The sequence below is a fragment of the Drosophila grimshawi genome, unplaced genomic scaffold, assembly GCF_018153295.1.
Source record: "Drosophila grimshawi isolate 15287-2541.00 unplaced genomic scaffold, ASM1815329v1 contig_44, whole genome shotgun sequence".
NCBI lineage: Eukaryota > Metazoa > Arthropoda > Insecta > Diptera > Drosophilidae > Drosophila > Drosophila grimshawi.
Window position 1 is genome coordinate 21,140,110 of NW_025063240.1, and position 23,161 is coordinate 21,163,270.

The following is a 23,161-nucleotide window of genomic DNA, read 5'->3' on the forward strand; positions in this document are numbered from 1 at the left end:
GTACGAATGATGTTCTCTATTGCAATTAACGACACTACAATATGAATGGAAAATGTGTGTAGTTGTGTGTGTGTGTTGTGTGTGTGTTTGTTGTGTGTGATTGCCAGTTAATTACACATATAAGTTTTAATGCATTGCAATTACATATTCCCGATAATGGAACTTAACTAATGTATGAGGGGGTTGGGGTGAAGGGGGATCGGCTATATATATATATATGTATGTATGTATGCCATATTTTAATTGTAGTAGTAATGCTGATGCAGCGAGTATATATATATATATATATATATATATATCCTAGTTGGTGCACGTCTCGCAATGTTCAGCATCCCAGGCGCGTATCTGCAACGAGTTGAGATTTTAGTAAGAGATCAGATAAAAGATACAGCTCAACATGGTGTAAGTATATATAAATATATATGATTTGCATAGTTGCAATTAAAGATTATGGAACAATGAGTGTGTTACTCAATATATAAAAATACTAATAGAATAATAATGAAACACTTTATATTTTATATATATAAAATAATATTATATAAATACACGATATATTGCTTCAATTTGAATTGAACTCCGTCGAGATCCCTAACAGGATCAGGACCATATTGTGGCACAGAAAGACAGAAAATACTGCTGCTGAAGAACAAAAAGAGTTCTCAGACAAACCAAATGCAGCAAGTAATAGCTATAAAAAGAACAGACTTGGGATATATATTCACCGATCTTTTGACAGGACATAGTAGACTAAGAAGTCAACTATCTAAACTAGGTATTGTCAGCAGCGAACTCTGTCGATTTTGTGAAAACGCGAAAGAATCCTCAAAGCACATCTGAGCAAATTTCGAAGGAAATATAAATGATCAACCTGAAGTCGAAGCCCATCCCTATGCCCATGCTCCACTTTATATGGGTTACACCATGTCATACACCATGTCAGCTAATTATTGAATGAATCCCGGCCAGCTCACCTGACACTCTCGACTGCAGTACCATTGATTCTTACAGCTGCCACATAGAATGGTCGCCTTGCGCCTCTCACAATGCTGACAGCTGCGCTCCATCAGCTGATCTTCTGGTCCATTTGCAAAGCGTTTGCTTCTATTATTAATTGAATTATTATTGTTGTTGTTGTTCCTGCTGCGATCCTCCGTACGATATATGGAATGTGTGTCATTATACTGCGAAAATAGTTAGACAATTTTGAGCATATGTTAATCCTTGGACAGGTAAGCAACCCACATGCGGATGTATATCATTGACTTGGCGCTGACTGTGCTGCTTGCCCAGCGGGCTGCTGTTGTATAACGGTTTGACTGGGACATCATTATCGAAATGGTTGTCCAGCGAGTTGGGATGACTGCGATGCGCATCCATTGGATGCGAATGATGAGGCTGATGATGATGATGTGACGACTGCTGCTGTTGCTGCTGCTGCTGTCGATTGCGGTATGTGGATGCTGCACTGAGATCCGGTGTAGAATTTATCAGCTGCTTGGACTCATTGATTAGCTGCTGAAAACTGCAAGGGAAGTTGTTGTTAATAAAATTTCAACTGATTTGATTCAGACTGAATCCTAACCGTGACTGTGGCGGCTGTAGTTTATGGCGCCTGGCCGAGTACATTGACTCCTCAGCGTCACCATGTTGATATTCATTGTGTCCATAGACAGCTGAAGTATCGATTGCCACAGGGGGTTGGGGCGGACGCATTGCCGGCACCGAGTTGCGTCTGTGGTGCGACGATGGTGCCCCATAATGCTGAGTAGGAGGCGGCGGCATGGACATGTCCACTCGAGCGGCAGGCTTCTCCGGCATGCCCAGGACGCTAAATGAAAGAAAATACTCTGTTAATCCAGGTAAATCAATATGAAATAATATTTAACTAACCCGCGCAACATTTTAATATCATCGAGACTATTTTCCACCCGATCGATGAGTTGACTCATCGCATTCAGTCCGAAGCGCGTCGAGGAGGAAGGCATCGGTGCATTATGTTCGCTGAGCAGCAGCGAATTCAGTTCATACAGCTCCGATGTGCTGCAATTTCTGTTAAGGATCGTTGGCAGAATCTCCTTCATGATGACAATGCGCTCCTTGCGCTGGATGCGGACGCGCAACTCCTCCTTGATGCAGCGCAAGTGCAGCAGTCGATTATACTCCGTCTCCTTCTGGGCAATCAAATTGTCCAGCGTCTCGATGTCCGCCTCAATGCGCATCCTCTCCTCATCGAAGGATTTGAGTTCCGGCTTAACGCTGCGCACCTTATCATTCATAATGTCATCGAGTTCTGTGTACAGCTCCTTGACACGCTGATGGAAGATTGCATCGCTATTGTTGTTGCTATTATTCAGTTCAACTGAGTTCGGTTTGTTGCGTGCATTTGTTGCAGGCACTGCTGGGGCAGCTGGAGGAGCCGGAGAAGCTGCTGGAGGAGGAGCTGCTGGCGTTTGTGTCTGCGTCTGTCTGTTGGCGGATTCGGAGCGTGGCTTGGGTGGACGTGGCTGCAGCAGCTGAGCTGTGGGTTGCAGTTGTTGTTGTGGTTGCTGTTGCAACTGCTGATGTTGTTGTAGTTGCAAGTGCTGCTGCTGCTGTTGTTGCAGGTTGTAGGGCGTGGCAAAAATGGGCGCCTCATTAACTGTCACCTGTTGAATCACAACTGGCTGTTGGCTTGAAGTTGTCTTTATGGGCAGCGTCTTTTCACTTGGATAGACTATCTCCATGGGTTCAACGACCGGCGGCGTCTCCAAGTTATATGAATTGCTGGCAGTCAAATTCTCCGGCTGCTGCCGCTGTTGACACATCAGCTTCTTCTGTGTGTATAAGTCGATGCCGCCAGCAGACGATGGAGTCAGTGTGTAGGGCGAGCCCAGTTTGAAGCCCGGCTCAATGTTGGGTCTGAAAGTGGCAACAGCTGCTGATGGTGCTGTTGCTGCTTTGGACAGTGGCGTCGTCGGCATCGTTGTCATTGGCTGCACCGGCAAGAACTCAATGATGTCATCATCCAGGAATTCAGGAGCAGCGAGCATGGGTTTAATGCGCTTCTCCACATTTGCCTCAGCTGCTGCTGCTGCTGCTACTGCTGCCACTGGAGGAGGCGGCGTAATCGAGCGACGGCGTTTGATTGTTGCCTCCGCCTCCACAGGCATGGGCAAGCTAGTTGCTGCTGCTGGTTCCACAATTAGCTGCATGGGCAACTCCTGCTGTGGCAGTTCCAGCTCCTTCTTCAACTCACCAGCGGCAACGGCTACGACCTGTTCGCTAATCGGCTCAGCTGCCAAAGCCGGTTTCATTGTCAAGAATTCATCCAGCACATTGCCATTGTTAGCTAGCGTTGCATCCGTTTCCGTTGCCAACTCCAGTTGTAGTCCAACACTTGGGGCATAGTTGAGTGCCGGCGTCTCGTTTAGTTTCTCGGGCGAATCCTCGTTCTCGGTGTCGTCCAGACAGACCACTTCTGAGCCACTGGGGCTGTCGCTGCGACTGCGACTGCGACTAGGACTTGGGGTGCGTTCGCTGCGTTTACGTTGCAGCGCCATCTGCAGCGCCAGCTGCTCCATGTTCACAATTCTTTTGGCCCGGCGGCGCCTCGCTTGCGCCTCTCGAATGGGTAACGAGAGCTTCAACTGACGCGAATAGTCACGTTTTTTGGCCAAACGTTGCAACCTGTGCATATTTCAAGTATACTTTTTATTCAATTTGAACAGATGATAAAGAAAAATCAGTTCTATTTCGATTCTCCTTTTTTTTTACTGACAACTTTGACAATTTGAAAAGTAGGCAAGTAAAAAAGTTTAATGCAGCGCTGGTTTTAGAATGAACTCAAAAGCATAGTTCAATTTTGAAATGTAAATACTATGTAAATGTAAATAATAATGGTGTAAATTTACACATTGTTTTGTAAACGGTCCGAATGAAGAAATGTCAAACCTGACCATTTTAACAATTTGAAATGCAAGGCAAATAAAAAGCTGAAGGCAGCCCTGGTTTTAAGTTCAACTTAAAAGCGTAGTTCAATGTTAAAATGTAAATAATTTAAATGTTAACCTATTGCATTGAATTCTTCACTGACAACTGTAAGCGATCTGAATGAATAGTTTTATTTCTTTGTTACTTACCACTTCAGGCTGCGCTGCTTAAAATAATAATTTGCTTCGTTGTTGCGTTGCATTTGCTTAATCTGACGCTGCGTTGCTGACCCAGAGGCTGGCGCCCGAGTCTTAGTTGAGCCGGCGGCGGCGGCAACAACTGCATCCAAGTCAGCCGATAATTTTCTGGGTGTTGTTGCAGCGCTGTTATCTGTTTTGGCCGGCGATGTTTCTGTGGACTTTGGTGGGGTTTGTTTGCTGACAGCGACATCCATTAAAGCATCGTCGTCCTCGTCGTGGCTGTATTCATCGCTGCTCAGTTCCGAGTTGGACGTATCGTAGATTTCCACATTCGACATGGCTCATAAAATCGGAACACAACACACCAACTATAAACGGGAAGACGTTGGGGAGGGGAGAAGGGGAACAAATGTCAACCAGTAGCTAATTATACACTTTACAGCAGCAAAAAAAAAATACTTACAAAGCTGCTCACGTTTCGCGTTTTTTTTCTTCTTTCTCTCGTTGCAAAAAAAGCGTCTGCCGGCAGAAATTGTTTCCCTTCTTCCTCTCAGCTAGCAAATTTCTGCCTTGTGCCTATTTGCCGCACAGTATGCAAATTGGTTGCTTATTCTTTTCTTGCAGCGCACCAATAAAATTGCAATTATATTAATATTTTTATTTAATTGTTTGCGTGCATTGCAAAAAAAAAAAAGATTTTGCGGCGACGACGGCTTTTATTCGTGTTGAAGACCGTGGAGGATGGCAATAAAAGAAGAAGAAATGTTTTTGCTGTTATTCACTGCAGTGCGACTAACAGCGAGACAGACAATAACATTTTGATGAAGCACCTAACAGCGAAACATAAAAAACGAAAATAAAAAAATTTTACTGTCTTCAGTAATCCAAAATATGATGTATGCAATTAACTAATTCTCAAGCTACTCAAAGCAGAAATCATTTTTATATAAGCAAGTGGGACAATTAGACCGCGCTTTTGAGTTTATAGTTGACAACAGAGCGATGTAGTATATGTTAATTAGCAGAAACTATCGAGTTGTTTTTGAGCAGCTACTGTCATCGATACTATTATCGTATAAATCATGAATTTAAATAGAACAACAATTTCTATATGCTGCCCAATTAGATTATTTATAGAAAGTATTGTTTCTCAATACGGGAACAGACATGAGCACAGTAAGACATGGCAATTACATTTAATAAAACTTCCCGGCACTCATTAATGTTTGATTGATGTTATATCGCAGATGGAACAGATATAAAATAAATAGATTGCCAGCAAAATACACAAATGCAAATGAACAACTGTGCCGGCTGTTGCAGCAGTTAATGTTAATATTCGCACACGTACGTATGCTTGTGTATGTACGTGTGTGTGTATATAACAAGTGACAAATGCCCTATATAAATATAGTTATATACATATAAATATGTATAAGTATAAATATGTGGGAAGCGCCTTTAATTTGCTCTATCTTGGGTTACACGCCAATCGCGACAGCTACACACATTTATTGATAACGGTAAAAGGGTGATTAATTTTGATAATCACAAATAATAACTCAGTCAATGGAAGTAGAACTAGTAGAAACTGTTTGGCACTCAACTTTCGCACTCAGTTGACCACAGAAGCTGCTAGTGCACACAAGGAAGTCTTTGCTCCCGCTCTCTCTCTCTCCCTTCCTCTCGTTCGCCCTCGTTTTAAAGATCTGCCCCTCTAATTAAACAGGTGAGTTTTTTTTTGCTACTGCATTTTTGTGAATAATGAGAATTATTGAGGTGATTAAGGTGACCTTTTTTTTGTGTAGCTTAAAACCTGTTTGATGAGTGCATAAATAAATCCAGACTTAAATTGAAGAACAATTTGATTTAATAACTATTTCATTTTGTGCACTTTCCTGTGCAAGTCGAGTTACGTAAATTTCTTAGAGGTTATAGAAAATATGTAGATAATTTTAAAAACTCATTTTTTACATTAGTAAATTTATTTAAAAATTAAAAAAAAAAATTTTTTTTTTTTTTTTAATATCTTTGTTTCAAAAGCAGTTTATATAAATATTTCTTATTTCTTCTCTTTTTAGTCTCAACATGGTGGAGTTGAAAAAGAGTATCATTGGCCATATGATTATTGCAATTACTTTCTTCACTTCTGCTATGCTTTGCACTGTTGCACAGTTGCTGCTGCTGGTTTTGATTAAACCCTTTAATACCACACTCTTTCGGAAGTTAGCGAATTATCCATGCTATAGTTTTTTTTGCCGTAAGTTCTGTTTCACATAGCAAAATACATATGAACATATCAATGTGCCGGCTGCTGCAGCTGTTAATGTTAATGTGTGCGTTTATCTAGCTGTGTGATACACATAATTACAGTGAGTAATAGTTCAATTAGTTCAAATTAACTTTGGTCATATTTGCGAATAATTAGGTATAAATATGAATTTACATATGTGCCGGCTGCTATATCTGCTAATGTTAATATTCATGTGTGTGTGTGTGTGTGTGCTGTTACAGTGAGTAGAAGTTCAGTTAGTTCAATTGAACTTTGGTCACCTTTGAAAAGGCAGAAAAATATAGAGAGTAGTGCGTAAATAGGTATAAATATTTTATATATTATTTATCTATTTATCATTTGATCTATTTTAGAGCTGGTTGCTGTCGTTGAATGGTATGGCGGTGGAAGAGTGCGTGTCTTCATGGACGCGGAGACGGAGCGTCTGTATGCTGGCAAGGAACATGGTTTTATGTTGATGAATCATTCGTATGAAATTGATTGGTTGGTCGGTTGGATGCTTCTCGACAAGTTGACTCTGCTGGGCAACTCCAAAGCCTTCACGAAGCGGGCGCTCAGCTATCTGCCCTTTGTGGGCTGGGCCTGGTGGCTCGCAGAGTTCGTGTTTCTCAATCGGGACTTTGAGAAGGATAAGGAGCTGATTGCCAAGCAGTTGAAGGTGATTTACTCGTATCCAGATCCCACATGGTGTCTGCTCAATGCGGAGGGCACCCGTTTCAATCAGGTCAAACACGAGGCATCCGTCAAGTTTGCCCAGGAGCGGGGAATGACTCCCCTCAAGCATCATTTGATACCACGCACAAAGGGATTCACGACCAGCATGCCCACACTGCGTGGCATTTGTCCAGCGATCTATGATGTTAATACGGTCTTCTCTCGGGATGCCAAGGTGCCGGCAACTGTAAATTCCGTGCTGAGTGGCCAGAAACTGGAACCATGTGTTTTAGTCCGTCGCTTTCCACTGGACGTGGTGCCCGTCGATGAGAAGGCGGCAGCTGCCTGGCTGCAGAACCTGTATGTGGAAAAGGATCGCATATTGGACAGTTTCCATGAGACGGGCAGTTTCTTCAAGACGTCGGGCATCAAGGAGGTGCCCTCCAAATTGCACCAGCCCCGCATCTGGACCCTAATTAATTTTTGTGCAGTTGCAACCATTTCCATAAGCTCCATTTTATACTATCTGATCGCGTCTGTGCTGGCGGCCAACTGGTTTGGCGTCATAGCAACGATGACAGTTTTACTCATCTGTACGTATTTTATGAAATATCTTATAAATGATATTATAATTGTACTAATTCCGCTTTGTTTTGTCTTTTCTAGTTTACATATTGCTGAGGAAAGCGAACGATATGTCGCAGATCGGCAAAGCTTCGAGTTATGGCATCGCCAAGTCGAAAACTACTTAGAATTTATTTAAATTAGAGTATCTGACGCTTAAATGCCTTACATATTTACGTATGTAGTTATATCGTTTTAACATTTTTAATATGCAATTGAAAATAAAGAACTCACATTGAAGTCAACTATTTGTATCTACTTTTACTTAATTTAAGTGGACTTTGGCACTAACAAAATAAATTGTTTGTCAATGAATCAAACTTAGATAAGATAAAGGTAATTATGATTATAAATATTGTGTATCAAGGGTAACAGCAGTTGCCATTCTTATCGGGGTGTCTTCCAATAAACAATTACCGCATTGCTTATATTATTTAGCACTAAGTCTAAAACAAAAATAAACATATAATTTTGAGCTTTTAGCATTTCAAATTTTGCCGCCATTTATATAGTATATGCAGATCAGCTGTTGAGCCAAATAGGCATAAGCCAGGGCTGCACTAACGGCTGCATATACATGTGTTTAATCGATAGGCTTGGTTTCAGTACAGCCGATAGTTATGACGATTGCTTTTGCAGCGCTTGGTCCGCGAAAACAACTATAGTAAATAAAAAAAAACAAAAACTAAAAAAACACAAACGAATCGCACAAAAAACGTTGCCAAAGGTAATTTGTGCCGCGTGCACATTTTTATATCGTTGTATATATTTATATATATATATATATATATATATATATATAGTGGTGTCAAGAAATAAGTAAAGTATATAACAAAGGGTGTATATATGTATTTGTGTATATTTATGTTACTTGGACCTTCATCAATATTAACTAGATAAATAAATTGATAAGCGTTAGCAGCTTCCGTTCATTGAACCGCATTAAGCAATGCGACAACAAAATTGCTTCTAATAATAATTACGCCAAGATAAATTACGTTGGCAAAACAATCTCACACAAACACGCACACACACGCACTCAACAAAACACACACACACACAAACGCTTTCCCAGTCTTTTTTTGTATCTGAATATGTGCTAAATATGTGTGAATAGATACTACGTGTGTGTGTGTTATATATTTTATATATATTCCATTGGGCAATTAAAAGTGAGTCGGACTCACTGGCTACGGACTTTGGCCAGTTCACGAGCAAATAAAAAATGAATTAAAATAATAATATAATAAACTACAAAATAATCTTTATGGCAACTGCATTATTGCTTGCCTGCCCTGACTAACTATATACATATACATATAAATAACTTATCTGCATGTACAGAGCAATCAGTATAGCAATTGCATTTCAGATTGCCTGCCTAAAATAACCGTAAATATACATCTATAACTTATCTGCCTGCGTATAAAAGTCTAGTCAGATAAAGCAAAGTTTTTTTTTTTATTTGGATTCAATTGGCCTTTGGAAGTTATTGGCTTTGTTTTAATGCTTTTGTTGCCGGGCTTCTGTTTCTCGAATATTGATTAGAATTTGATTATTCGCAATCGAATCAGAAGTTCCCTGTCCGCCAAACAAGCCAGTTTGCTTAGAAACCGAAATTCTTTACTAGACGCAGTAAGATTCTAACTTATAACTACGATTATATTATATACATATAACTATAGAAATAAAATATGACTAGGTACTTTGATTCTAACTTCAATATATTAAGCATGAAAATAAATGATCCCCTGTCAAGTATATATACATCACTAGATAGTATTATTATTATTATATACCTGAAAAATAAATAGCCAAAACTCGCTCATCTCTTTTCAAGAATAAATATATTAGTATTATTAGTATGTATATATATTATATCTTATATAATCATCAAAGTAAATAATCAAATTACATAATTCCCTTTTCAAGGGTATATAGATATATTACTAGATTTTATTGTTATATACATATTAAAAATTCCTTCTTCCCTTTCAAGGATATACATTTACAAAGCGAGTCAAGATGATTACGCTGGCGGAGCTAAAGAAACTGAGACTGATCCATCTATGCATTGCCATCACGTTCTTTACGAGCGGTTTGACCGTCAATTTTGCCCAACTGCTGCTGCACATCTTCCTCAAGCCATTCAACAAGGTCCTATTCCGCAAATTAATGTACTACCTATGCTACTCCTTCTACTGCCGTAAGTAATAATCGATTATATTATTCACTGTATTAACTTTGCATTTGCAGAACTTGTTTTTGTTGCCGATTGGTATGCGGGCTGCAAGATGCGTGTCTATATGGATGCGGAGGATGAGAAGAAATATGCCGGCAAGGAGCATGTGCTGCTTCTGATGAATCACAAATATGAAATTGATTGGTTGGCTGGCTGGATGATTTGCGATAAGCTGGGCGTTCTCGGCAATTGCAAGGCGTATGCGAAAAAGGCAATCAGATATGTGCCATGCATGGGCTGGGCCTGGTGGCTAGCCGAGTTTGTGTTCCTCAATCGTGACTTCGATAAGGATAAGGAGATTATTGCCAAGCAGCTAAAGGTCGTCTACTCATATCCCGATCCAACGTGGCTGCTGCTTAATGCGGAGGGCACCCGTTTCACGCCAGCGAAACACGAGGCATCCGTTAAGTTTGCCCAGGAGCGGGGCATGACACCACTCAAGCATCATTTGATACCACGCTCTAAGGGATTCACCGCCAGCATACCCACAGTGCGTGGCATCTGTCCAGTCATCTATGACATCAACCTGGCATTTAAAAGCGACGAAAAGGTTTCCAATTTGACAATCTTTTTCTTCAAATCTTAACTCTAATCTCTCTTTAGGTACCTCCCACAATGTTATCGCTGCTGAATGGCAAAGGCGTTGAGCCTTATATGCTGATGCGACGCATTCCCATCGAGCAGGTGCCGGAGGGCGATAAGGAGGCGGCGGAGTGGCTGCAACAGTTGTTCGTTGAGAAGGATCGCATAATCGATAGCTTCTATGAGACGGGCAGTTTCTTTAAGAACTCGGGCATCAAGGAGGTGCCGTACAAAATCTATGAACCACGTCTCAGCAGTCTGCTCAACTTTGCGGGCTGGGCGACATATTCGCTGTCGTGCATCTTCTATTACCTGATCACATCGCTGCTGGCGGGCAATTGGTTTGGCCTGATAACAGCCTTGTGCATCCTTGGTTTCTGTATGTCAAAACAAAAACAAATAATCAATAATCAGATGAATCATATAATTTCCTTATTTTCCTTTACAGTCTATTGGCTAATGGGTGCCGCAATAAATAGTACAAGGATCAGTAAAGCATCGAATTATGGAGCGAAAGCAAAAGCGAGCACAAATTAAATTTTTGGATGATATATAATATATTTATATAAATATATATATATATATATATATATTCGTTGTTTGTTAACGAAACTCCTTTAGTCAATGAGCCAAGCTGATAATCTCACAATTATTATACATCTATACTTATATATACAAATAACTTTTAATTTAGGATGCTGCCTGATTGTTTTTATCAGCTGTCCTTTTCTCCAAGTTTTTTGCTACAAATTGATTTTATGCTTTTGTTTCACTTTTTCGGCTATAAGATGGGATTATGTTATCGGTTTGGTCAGTTTACATTTAAATAAATTAATAGGACCGCACACTAGACACTACAAAACGTTAAAATGTATAATAAATATGCAATAAATATTTAAAAGTTAAAGCCATTTGTTTTTTTTTGTTCATGCATATATATTTAAGTTCTGTTTAAAAAATGATTACATTTTAATGTAAATCAGCTGACCAGGCATCGACTAGTCGATACTATCGATAGTTTTCCTAGAGCTGTCGCCATGCAAACCGCTCAACCAGAGACTGCATCGACTAACATAATTATCGATAGTTTTCCAGTTCTACTCCCCATTTTTTATAAAACGCCAAATGAAAATTACAAGAAACTTCGTACCTCTAATTTAATGCAATAATATGTGCAATTTGAAGGTGAGTTCCAATTAACTGTACAAAGCAAATGATGCTGCATGCAGCAGCCAAAAGCATAGTGCAAAGTGAAAAGTGAAACGTAACACAGCCTCCAGTTTTGCCAATTTTGTCATGTCATTTTTGGGAACGGGGGCTCGGGCGCCTCTCCTTCTGCGTAGGCTCAAGGACCATCTAATACAGATATCTATATATCTATATATATATATATGCATAGAGAAACACTGGTAACGGGCAACAAAAAAATCGCTTTGTATTAGAAGAAGAAAAAGAAAGCAGACGGGGAGCTGATGACGTTGAACTACCTTCAAAATTTCTCTCCATTGTTGTATATACATATATATATATAAGTTGCTATATAACTGCGACCATTAATACATTTACTTTTTACAAGTGCATGTATATGCGTGTGTTTGTCTGTGTGTGTGTATAGTGAAAAGTGATTTGTTACTCCATGCGAGTTTGTCAAGGAAGTGATTTTTAAACTGAATTCTTGCATATGCTCAAATATGCATATATGTGTGTGTGTGTATATATAGGTATGTGGCAAACACACACATACGCACAGTCACAGAGCAGCAACATACATATGTATGTATACAGCTATATATGTATATGTATGCGCGTGTGTGTGTACGTACTGTGGAACGACAGCTGACGTTGTTGGGGTATCGGTGAGATATCGGTGGGGTATCGGTGCAGTAATCGTTAATCGTAAAACTAGAAATATTAGTTTGTGGTTCCGCTTCAGCCGAAGCTTAATACCCTTTGTGTATTATGACATCAAAGTGCTGATGAAGAACTTATACTCACGCATTTTCTTATGATACGTTAAATATGTATAGTCTGAAATATAGTCGAAATCTGTAGGTTGAAATGTTATATATTTGTGGTTTGGTTTTTGCAGCATGCCGATTCAGGCGCCCTCATGGACAGACTTTCTGAACTGTCCCATCTGCTGCAATGAGTTTGATGGCAGCCAGCGTGTGCCCATTAGCCTGGGCTGTGGCCACACAATATGCCGGCCCTGTCTGACAACGCTCTACAACCGCCAATGTCCCTACGATCAGGTGAGTCAACTTTTAAATCAAACTAATTAAGAAATCTTACAAAAGATTGTATTTACAAAATGCAGACACTTATTGTGACGGATATCGATAGTTTGCCCATTAATTATGCGCTGCTGCAGCTGGTGGGCAATGGAGGTGCTGTTGGGACTGGCAAGGAATCGGAGCTGGCCGATCTGGCGCCGAGTGTTAAAAAATTGCTGGCAGAACAACTGAAATGCTACAAGCTGGGGAAGAAATGCATCGAGGAGCTGGCGTTGCATTTGCGTTCGTTTTTAAATCAGAACAGCAGCAATCTGCTGACGCGTCCCATGCAACGAAAGCTCGTGGCACTGGTCAACTGTCAGCTAATGGAGGAGGAGGGTCGGGTGCGTGCCTTGCGTGCCGCTCGATCCCTGGGCGAACGCACCGTCACCGAACTAATACTGCAGCATCAGAATCCACAGCAGCTCAGCTCGAATCTGTGGGCAGCGGTGCGCACTCGAGGCTGCCAATTCCTTGGGCCCGCCATGCAGGAGGAGGTGCTCAAGCTGGTGCTGCTCGCTCTCGAAGAGGGTTCGGCACTTTCGCGCAAAGTCCTGGTCATGTTTGTGGTGCAACGATTGGAGCCACATTTTCCTCAAGCGTCCAAGACGAGCATTGGGCATGTGGTGCAGCTGCTGTATCGGGCCAGCTGCTTTAAGGTGTCCAAGCGTGAGGCGGACTCATCGCTGATGCAACTCAAGGAGGAGTTTCGCACCTATGATGCATTGCGTCGCGAACACGACGCCCAAATCGTTCAGATTGCCACCGAGGCGGGCTTGCGCATTGCACCCGAACAATGGTCGTCGCTGCTGTACGGCGACATTGCGCACAAATCCCACATGCAAAGCATCATTGACAAACTGCAGACCCCATCGGCATTTGCCCAATCCGTACAGGAGTTGGTCATAGCACTGCAGCGGACCAGTGATCCCGCCAAGCTGGCACTGCTTCACACCCATCTGCAGTATTTGGCGAGCATTGATCCGGGCGTGGAGATTGCACCGTGGGACGATGTCGCCAAGGCGCTGGACGCTGTACGCAATGCTGTCATGGGTCTCGTCCTCTTCCTGCAGCATCATGGTATACGCAAGCCACAGGATAGCGGCTCCGCGGGTGGCGGTGGTGGTGGTGGTGCCGCAGCCGCTGCCAATAACAACACCAAGTATAAGATTAGCCTGTGCCGCGATCTCAACCATCGACGCGTCTGTCCGCGTGGCGCCAGCTGCACCTTTGCCCACTCCCAGGAGGAGGTCGAACGCTATCGCGCCCGCAACCGTGGCAAGCACATTAAGTCGCCCATGGCAATGGCCGGCATGCCAAGCATTCCTCCACAGGGCGCGAAGGGAGCGAAGCCACTGCCCGATGTGATTACACATGCCGGTCCATCGGCCATGATGCCCATATCGCCCATGCGCTTCATGCAAGCGATTCCACCAGCCACAGCACCACCTCGTGGTGGCTACCTGGAGCCCAACTGCAATCTACAGCCACATAATCTATCGCCCAGTGGTGGCGTGGTGCATCCGCTGATGCATCCACATGCCAGTCCCATAGCACGCCAGCACCAGCAGCAGCAGCAGCTCAACGGATTACTGGTGGCGCAACCACCACCACCACCTGGCCAATCGGTTCACTATGAACAACGCTACGGCTTTCAACGGAATCCGCCGCCACCACAACGCAACCCACCGAACTACAGCAACAGCAACCACAACAGCAACAACAACCACAGCAGCAACAACAACCACAGCAGCAACAGCAGCAGCAGCATCAATCACAATAAGAGCTTCATCAGCATGCTTCCAGCGGATGTTTACCATTCGTCATTCTCCAATGCCGAGCAGCAGCAGCTGCCCGGCAAACTGGCGCATCATTGGGAGCACACATACATGCCGTCGCCTGGCTCTCTAGCGCCGTCCAGCAAGAATCCCGGTCGCAGCAGCATGTCGACCATTTTAACCGCAACAGCTGATACCTCATTTTATGAAAAGAAACCGCCGAGTAATGTTAACATTGACCTCGATATGGTCAAGCCGCTGAGCGAGAACTCAACGCCGCTCTATAGACCCAGCAATCACAATCACAACCACAACAACAACCATAGTGGCAACAACAACAGTGGCAACAATAACAGTAGCAGCAACAATCATAGCAACAATAATAATAGCAATACATCACTTTTATTCTGGAATAATCCCAACAACAAAACAGAGTCCGCTAACTTTGTGCGTTCCGACTCCATATTGGACGACGATGCAACGACTTTTGATATGCCCACTGGTTCCACCAACCATAGTCGCTACGGCCCCATTTGCCCCAAACGCTCCACGAGCAACAATTGGCAAAACTCCTGGCTCATGGAGAACGATGCCATCAAGAATAATAGCGAATTTCTCGTCGATAAGCTCACCAGTTATGCGGCAGGCTTCAAGCCGGACCACAATGAGCACAATCCCAATGCCAATGCCAATAAGGTAAGTATTAGCACTGAAAGTCAAAGAGTAGCTTCTCATTGGAATCCTTCACAGAATCCTACTGCACGTGAGTTCATTTGGAACAGCGATCCGACAAATGCGTCTAGCAATTATTGGAGCAGCAGCAGCGTCAGCGAACCGGAAAGACTGAAGCATCAACAGCAACAGCATCAGCAGCAGCAACAGCATCAGCAGCAGCAACAGCAGCAGCAGCAACAGCTGCATATGATGGAAAGGAAGCCAGTGTTGCTGTCCGAGGACAGTTTTGATGGTGGCATCGATAGCGGCATGATGATCGAGCTGGAAAAGAAACTGGTCGACATTGTTGAGGTCGGCTCGAATCCGGATGACAGTGGCATTAAGCTGGATTAGAATAGTTGGAGTCTTGGGAGGAGTGGAAACATAATGCAATCATTTTACAACAGATCTCTCTCGATGAGAGGGACACGTTTCGAGGTTTGTACACCGCACACACACAGCTTAAAATTCTAGAATTTTCAATTAACTAATACATATAGCAAATAGTTAAACGATTGGAATCGTGTTTCGATCACAAGAAGTAGAAAAAAACAAGTAAAAAAGAGAAGAAAAAAAAACACAAATTTGGGTTTTGGGGAAACTAGAATTTATTATATAATTGTCTCTGTAAAGTGTTGTCAAGCTCTTTATATATAACTAATGTATGCCGCATATATACATATATATATATATATATATATATATATATATATGAATTGAGGGTTCGGGCCAACCGAACTTAGATATAGTCCGTGCTATGTTTTATTCAAAGTCAAATTGAAACTACTCGTATAGAATATACTTGATGTCTAAATATTAGCACAACAACAACAAACAAGAAACAACAATAACACTAGCTCTAGATCGTAGATATTCAATTTGCTATCTAATGAATCAATAATTAATTATATCCACAAGGTGTCGGGTAGTTGCTCCCACTAAAAAATATAAAATTAAAAAATAATAAATAAAAAAATAATAAAAAATTAAGCGATCTTCAGGAAAAGTTCACACAACGTCCGAAACTGGTATAGAGGGGGTCCCCTAGATTAGAGAGCACTCGACTTGTAAACGATAATGGGTAAAGATTTATTGCACTAGAATCGAATGCCAAAATGCTAATTAACCATCAGTAATTGTAAGGACCCAACAGAAAACAAAAACACTGCATAATGCTGATAATGTATGTAGTCTCGCCAGATCGTGATTTTGTACGGAATGTAAAATGTTAACTGCTGCTCCTCTTTGAAAGCTAAACAAACAATAATATTTGTGTTTATTATGATTATTATTATTACAATATATATTTTTTTGTTTATTTTAGATTTTTTTTAAATTATTAACTATGTATTTCAAATCGAAACGCTATTTTTATATATACACCTAAAAGTGAGGAAGTTGATGATGATGAAAATATATATAACATATATATATATATATATGTATGTTCTAGAAAGTTGTGGGGGTAAAGTGAGGCCCGCACCTGGGGGGACCCGCATACGTTTGATAATTTATATATATGTGTATGTGGATGAATGTTTATATTTCTTAAAGAAATTTTAATAACGCTATTGTGCGATGTTGTTAACTATTGTACTATATTATTAAATTTATTGAAAATAAATTAAAATCATGTCCCTTTACGTTGTACTCGTTGACTGTGAGAAGCGATGTCATACTTGCAGAATACATATATATGTATCTATATATATATATATATAGCCCTACAATATGTATATGTATTTATAAATATACATGCATTACTAATGTATATATACTATATACTACACTCTACTACGTATGTAATACATGCGTTTATATTTTAATTGATATATTAATATTATATATTAATATCAGATGATACCCCAATATTTTTTGCTTGAAGACTTTGATTCTAACGCTAACCTAACAAGGATTTATATATATAATAATTAAGTCAAAAGTCAAGAACCTATCATACCTACTATCATTAATTAGACAAAAAAAGAAAAGAAAAGAAAAATAAAAGAGATGGAAAATTTGCCACTGATCTGATCCGATCTGAGCGGATTGATATGGGATCTTCATTGAAAATGAATGTGTTGTTAAACCGTTGACTAAAAATTACAAAACAAAAGAAATAAGAAAAAAAAGAACAAAAAATACCTTATGTAAATTTAATTTTCTCAGTTGTTAATGGGAAACATGCGAAAAACAAAAAGAAAGAAAAAAATAAAACAGAGTTTGTTCTGTTTTAGTTAATGAAAGCAATACATACATATGTATATTTATTTTGTAAATGGTATATCGTATGTATATTGCAAAATGGTGAAGATGATGATGAATATGTACCTATGTATGTATTTCCTATATAATGTATGTATGTAATATGTATACTTAAGCGAATGAAATACTGAAAACTGATTATCGATAGAGAAACGATGCGAAACGATTCGATGATGAGAAAAAGAAAGAAGAAAACGATTGAGATTTGTAATATGTATTTTGTAACGTTCGTTATCCGATTTAGTAGAGTTTATCTCAAGTACCAAACGCCCACTCATTATGTCATTTAGTGTCAATCCCTTTAATCCGCAAGCGCCAAACCTTTTGGGTACTTAAGATAGCTGGACAATTGTGGTGCAGTTTTTAGTTTAAACCCAATGGGTTCATCATAGCAGCCTGTGTTGTTGATTTGAGTTTTGCAATCATTTTTGAACATATATTATTTAAATAATTTGGAAACAGAGGCTCGTTTCAGATTGCGGATTGAGTGCACGGTATCCAAGAGCAAATCAAAAAAGTCGACATTTTCATACTATTTAAATTTATACATATATTATATGTATTATATTAATTACACCTATTTTTTGTATTATTACTAAATGTTATTTTTTAAGCAATTTTCAATTTCTGTTAACCCTCCCAAAAAAAAAAAAAACAAAACACAATTTTATTTATTTTATTTTGCCAATAAATTTTATCAATTGAATTTTAAATGTTTTTCTTATAATTTGGTAAGTTAAGCTATATGATATATATATATAGATATGTGTTATATATCTTCAATGTGTGCAACATATCAAGGCCGATATATATTCGTAGCAAATTGGAACATAGAAACTTAAATGATACCACCACCCAACAAACAAAGAAACAAAAACGAAAAACCACCCGAAAGTTAACAAAATGGTTAAGTAAAACGGTAACTACTAGTTATGGACAATCGACATAATGTTCTGAGAGACAGTTTCTCACCTAAAGTTATATAGTACTTATACTTCAGATATATATATATGTATGAATACGTGTATATATCTATATATATAGACATTGGCCTACGTATTTGATAGACGCTTCTGTTCCTTGTGACTAGGGTTAGTGACGTTCATAAATTATGAATATATATATACTATAGTACTTACATATATATATATATATATATCTAAATTTGGCAATAGTTAACAGGCAATCTCTGTGTGTAATAGATACATCAGATATACATATATATACCGCAATATATACAGCAACTATACTCACAACAAGTGCTTCTAAAGTAGCTGCAATCAGGCGCTTTTTTAATTGGCCAAGTGACTTACAATAGTTTAATATTCAAATAAACATACTAAAAATAAAAATATATATATATATCTCTTCCAACTTAACGCATCAAATGTGTTAGGGCGAGGACAATACAAAATAATACCAATTAAAGAAACGGAACATTTTTCAAACTAATCCATTTTAAACAACATTGTCTTTGGCACAATCCAACTCTACAAATAGGTCCCCCCCCTCAAAAAAAAATACATAATGTCCACTCGAACGTATTTGAATATGTACAAAAAATAATAAGAAGAAGGAGAAGATATTCAGCTAATTCAGCTAAGAAGTTGATGATTTGTGTTATAAGTTGGAGATTCTTAAATTGTGATGATGTGAAATTTACAGTTAACATATGAACTACTCCCAGTTTAATGGGAAACAAACAAACAAATGTCTTTATATTTCCATAGATATGTACTTATTATTATTATAATAATCTTAACTAACTACTAATGTTTACACACACACACACACAGACTAAACACACAGTTCATACACATTACTAGCATAATAATCACTCGATCTTAATACAAATATTGTTTCGAATACTATATCTGTATCTGGCAGATATATTTGTCCTGTTTATAACTGTTTTGAGTGGCAGTCTGTAAAAATGTTAGCAAAAAACTACTCAATTATGTGTGTACTATTTTTGTGTGCTGAATTTTCTTAAAAAAAAAACAAAAACAAAACAAAACAAAAAAAAAATCATTCTAAATGTATTAGAAATTGAGCAAAAACTAACAATTTAATGTGTGTGTGAGAATTCTAAATAAAGGTTATTGAACTCATTTGGTGGCACTATATTTTTCCAATGTAAAAAGGTGGATTGGTTAAAACAAGATGAAAGTTCTTAATCTTTTTCATCTTACATCAATCTCAAGTTTAAGCAAATGTCATTAATCTTAATGCAAGCTAATGTCATCTTAGCACAATCACTCGTAAAAATTCTTGTGGTTTTAATCAAAGTTAGACGAGTAGATGCGGTTTGTAGTAGACAACAAAAGGGATAGCAGGTAAGAAAGGGACAAAAAGGTGGCATAATTAACAAATACAATTAACGACTAGTTCCATTCCAACAATTCCATAACTTTATTTGAATAAAATTAACATATTTAACAAATGATTGCATATAGAAGCAATTACACAGGTTTGGTTAGCACCGGCTTCCACATGACGGGCATCTCGATCTGTGTCATCTCGCCCAGATCTAACAACCAAACGGAACCGTTTTGGCCCTGCTCAATGACCTTGACTAGATTTGTGGCACATTCCTGGGCGGTCTGACGCTTCACCAGATTCATTAGACGCTTCACTGGAATGTCATATTTCAAGGTGCTCTTCTCAGTCAAACCATCCAACAGTGGCGTATCCGTGAAGCCGGGACAGATGGTTATAAAGCCAACGCCAGTGTTCTCATAGTAACCAGGATTCTGGAAGTTAGAAGTAGCATAAGACGCAATTGGAATTGGTTTTTTAGCATCACCTACCGATAATCCACGTGTAAATGCGGTGACACCATGCTTGGCCGCCGAGTAGATGGCCACGGTTGAAGCTGGCTCGATGCCAGCTATGGATGAGAAGTTTACGATGAGGCCACCCTTACCACCCTGGGCCTTGTCCATGTACTGCAACGCTATCAGGCAGCTCTGGATAACGCCTAGCTGTAAGTAGAAAATATAATTGTTAAATTTACTATATGAAATGTGCAGGCAAACAAACAAAACATTACTCTTTACATAAAATATTAAAATATATTTTTTTTTTTGCATGTAATATACCCACCAAATTGATTTGTATGGTCAGCTCCACAAGCTGATCGTTTATCAGGCCTATTCCATTGACGACCAGATCAAAGTGTCCCAATCGCGCACCAGCTGCTTTATATGCCGCCTCAATCTCCGACTTTTGGGTTATGTCCAATTTCTGGTAGAAGATCTCAGTATTTGGGTATTGGGTTTGCCAAGTCGTCAAGAGTTGCTCATTAAGCGTCAAGTCAAAGACAGCCAACGCCTATTAAGAAGCAGCTATTAACTTAAAAAATCAACAATTCGTCTTGGCCACATGTGGAAACATACTTTTATCTTACGTCCGAGCAGCTCGGCGCACGCCTTTTGGCCAATTCCACCAAAGCTACCGAGGTAAACCACATTTTTGCCAGCCAAATCCATTTTCAATTAGCAGTCGACAAACGATTCACTTGAATTTCGAAATTTGCTTTGACACTCAGCCTGTTCTCGCCTCGACGATTGTTTTTCAACTGATCTCTGGTCGCTGGTGCATTGCTCTCTTTAACTGAAACTGAAAATGAAACAGAAACTGCTTATCAGTTCGTGTTGCCACACACTTATCAGCTGGACTTATACCCTTGTCTCAGATAGTGACCCCAAAAAGCGTACCCATATTTGATTAACATTCTCATTAGCATCAAATTTATCAGTCTGTGTTTTTTATTCTGTTTCTGTTTGGGTATTCGAAAGTTGAGTTCCATTAAGAAGCAACTCACATATCTTCTATTTAAGTATATTTAATAATTTATTTCACATACAGAGCAACTTCTAGTCGAGCACATCTAATTGAAGTATTTTTATTTGTTTACAATTGCTTTTATTTATGTAGTTGCTCTTTTTCGAAGCTAAACAATGACGATAAGATATGTTAGCCGAACGAGTTTGACAAGTAAGCATTACTATGCGTTAATCTAATGTTAATGACTTTTGCTCCGAATACTTGCTATCTTTTATAAAGAAATTTCCCTAAAACTAAATTAAATTAATATTTGATAGTTAAAGTGCGATATGCTGAGAACTTTTATTTGTTTTTTTTTTTTTTTTGCATATTTGTTGCATATTTGTAAAATGTTGCTATTTGGCTTGAATAAGTTTTTTGCAGCTTCCTCAAAGTTTTGTTTTGAATTTGTTTATAAAATTGAGAAGCCCTACGCTGTCTGCTTGCAAGTGCGTGGTCTAATTGCGCAATATCAGTGATCGTTGGCTCGAGCCGTATCCATATCCATGTGCAACCAATATCAATATTAAGTTCACTATTACAACATCCAAAGCTGGTTGGTGGTTATTGTAAACTGAAACGCCGCTTGACGCGTTTTGGAGGTCATTGCGCAGACTGCCGCCTTGAGTTACCAGTGGACCAAGACAGTGGGTGGTATAAATAACCAACATAGAGCAACTGCAGCATCAGTTCAAGCTCACAGCTAACATCAACTACTACTTGCCCAGGATGCAGTGCTTCATTTGGTTCATGGCCAGCGCCGGATTGTGGAGCATCGCTGTTGCAGCCAGCTCAAGACCCATCATAAGCATCTCGCGCGCCACTCCACTGAGACAGGGATATGAAGAAAAGGATACGGCACGCGGATTTTACTCCTACGGCTATAGCGATGAGAATGCAGCGAGAGCAGAGTACACAACACACGATGGCTCCTCGCGTGGCTTCTACTCGTATGTGGATGCCAACGGGAAACTGCAGACGGTCAAGTATGAGGCAGGTGGTGGCCAGGGATTCAAGGCGGAGGCCAGTAATCTGCCTAAAGCACCCGTCGATGACAATAAGCCACCGCTGCCAGTGACGGATACGGCAGAGGTTGAAGAGGCGCGTCAGGCTCATCTCAGCGCCATACAGGAGGCACGGGACCAGGAGCAGCGCGAGCAGACAGCACAAGCGGAGCAGCGGCAGGAGCAACCGCAGGATGAGAAGCCCCTGAGTGATGAGGATGCAGACATCCTGGAGAGAGTGCGTGCAGAGCTGACTTCCATGCTTGAGCAGCGACAGCGTGGCCTGGAGAATCGCAATTCAGATGAGGAGAACAAGAAGGATTCAGCAGCAGAGAACAATGAAGAAATTCGGGATCGGAATCAGGATCAGCCTTCAGCTAGTGAGCAGCAGCAGCAAGCTCCCGCTCCTGAGCAGAGTTTACAGTTGACCAATGATGCCAACGATCTGAGTATGCGCACTGTTTATTCCCTGACCGATCTCAGTTCCAGTCGCTATCTCAAACTAAGTGATCTGCAGGATCGCTCGGCCAGCGGTAGCCAGGAGCTGCGTGTGCCTGTTAGCGCCTATTACGCTTACACCTCGCCCAGTGCGAGGTACAGCGTGACCACGCCCACCGAACTAAGAACTCTGCGTCCAGTGGCCCTCAGTCGCAGTCTGCTCTTAAGCAAACGAAACTAGAAGGAGAGGAGTGCCCCTAAAGATCGATTGACCCTGTTGTACATTGTGGAATTCAGTTGAACATAGTAGTCATAAGAATAAATGCATTCTGTGCACCATAGTGCCTAATCACT

At 40.2% G+C, this 23,161-nt stretch overlaps 6 protein-coding genes across 7 annotated transcripts; 4 read left to right on the forward strand and 2 right to left on the reverse strand.

Moving 5' to 3' along the window:
- Positions 1-263: 263 nt before the first annotated feature.
- LOC6558105 (mediator of DNA damage checkpoint protein 1) lies at positions 264-4,772 on the reverse strand. Its single transcript, XM_001983387.3, has 7 exons — positions 4,576-4,772; positions 4,122-4,480; positions 1,894-3,669; positions 1,586-1,831; positions 1,246-1,525; positions 975-1,184; positions 264-345 (listed from the first exon to the last, which is right to left on the reverse strand). Exons 2-7 carry the CDS (start codon positions 4,448-4,450, stop codon positions 301-303), a joined length of 2,886 nt encoding a protein of 961 aa, XP_001983423.1. The 5' UTR covers positions 4,451-4,480; positions 4,576-4,772; the 3' UTR covers positions 264-300.
- Positions 4,773-5,700: 928 nt separating this feature from the next.
- LOC6557793 (1-acyl-sn-glycerol-3-phosphate acyltransferase gamma) lies at positions 5,701-7,931 on the forward strand. Its single transcript, XM_001983386.2, has 4 exons — positions 5,701-5,841; positions 6,194-6,372; positions 6,759-7,652; positions 7,726-7,931. The coding sequence occupies exons 2-4, from the start codon at positions 6,201-6,203 to the stop codon at positions 7,809-7,811; spliced, it is 1,152 nt and encodes a 383-aa protein (XP_001983422.1). The 5' UTR covers positions 5,701-5,841; positions 6,194-6,200; the 3' UTR covers positions 7,812-7,931.
- Positions 7,932-8,332: 401 nt separating this feature from the next.
- LOC6558608 (1-acyl-sn-glycerol-3-phosphate acyltransferase gamma) lies at positions 8,333-11,414 on the forward strand. Of its 2 annotated transcripts, none has more exons than XM_001983385.2 (5): positions 8,333-8,410; positions 9,683-9,889; positions 9,940-10,475; positions 10,529-10,886; positions 10,956-11,414. In XM_001983385.2, the coding sequence occupies exons 2-5, from the start codon at positions 9,709-9,711 to the stop codon at positions 11,042-11,044; spliced, it is 1,164 nt and encodes a 387-aa protein (XP_001983421.1). In that variant the 5' UTR covers positions 8,333-8,410; positions 9,683-9,708; the 3' UTR covers positions 11,045-11,414. The 2 variants fall into 2 exon arrangements, with proteins under 2 accessions (XP_001983421.1, XP_032598361.1); XM_032742470.1 differs by lacking the exon at positions 8,333-8,410 and adding an exon at positions 9,265-9,318.
- A 189-nt stretch (positions 11,415-11,603) lies between these two features.
- On the forward strand, positions 11,604-15,939 carry LOC6557823 (roquin-1). Its single transcript, XM_032736654.1, has 4 exons — positions 11,604-11,692; positions 12,597-12,759; positions 12,825-15,254; positions 15,309-15,939. Exons 2-4 carry the CDS (start codon positions 12,598-12,600, stop codon positions 15,624-15,626), a joined length of 2,910 nt encoding a protein of 969 aa, XP_032592545.1. The 5' UTR covers positions 11,604-11,692; position 12,597; the 3' UTR covers positions 15,627-15,939.
- A 3,986-nt stretch (positions 15,940-19,925) lies between these two features.
- On the reverse strand, positions 19,926-21,089 carry LOC6558299 (alcohol dehydrogenase). The gene is made up of 4 exons (XM_001983383.3): positions 20,936-21,089; positions 20,643-20,870; positions 20,348-20,521; positions 19,926-20,290 (listed from the first exon to the last, which is right to left on the reverse strand). Exons 1-4 carry the CDS (start codon positions 21,026-21,028, stop codon positions 20,000-20,002), a joined length of 786 nt encoding a protein of 261 aa, XP_001983419.1. The 5' UTR covers positions 21,029-21,089; the 3' UTR covers positions 19,926-19,999.
- A 1,007-nt stretch (positions 21,090-22,096) lies between these two features.
- Positions 22,097-23,156, forward strand: LOC6557922. The gene has a single exon (XM_001983382.2). The coding sequence runs from the start codon at positions 22,116-22,118 to the stop codon at positions 23,046-23,048; it is 933 nt and encodes a 310-aa protein (XP_001983418.2). The 5' UTR covers positions 22,097-22,115; the 3' UTR covers positions 23,049-23,156.
- The last annotated feature ends 5 nt before the right edge of the window (positions 23,157-23,161 follow it).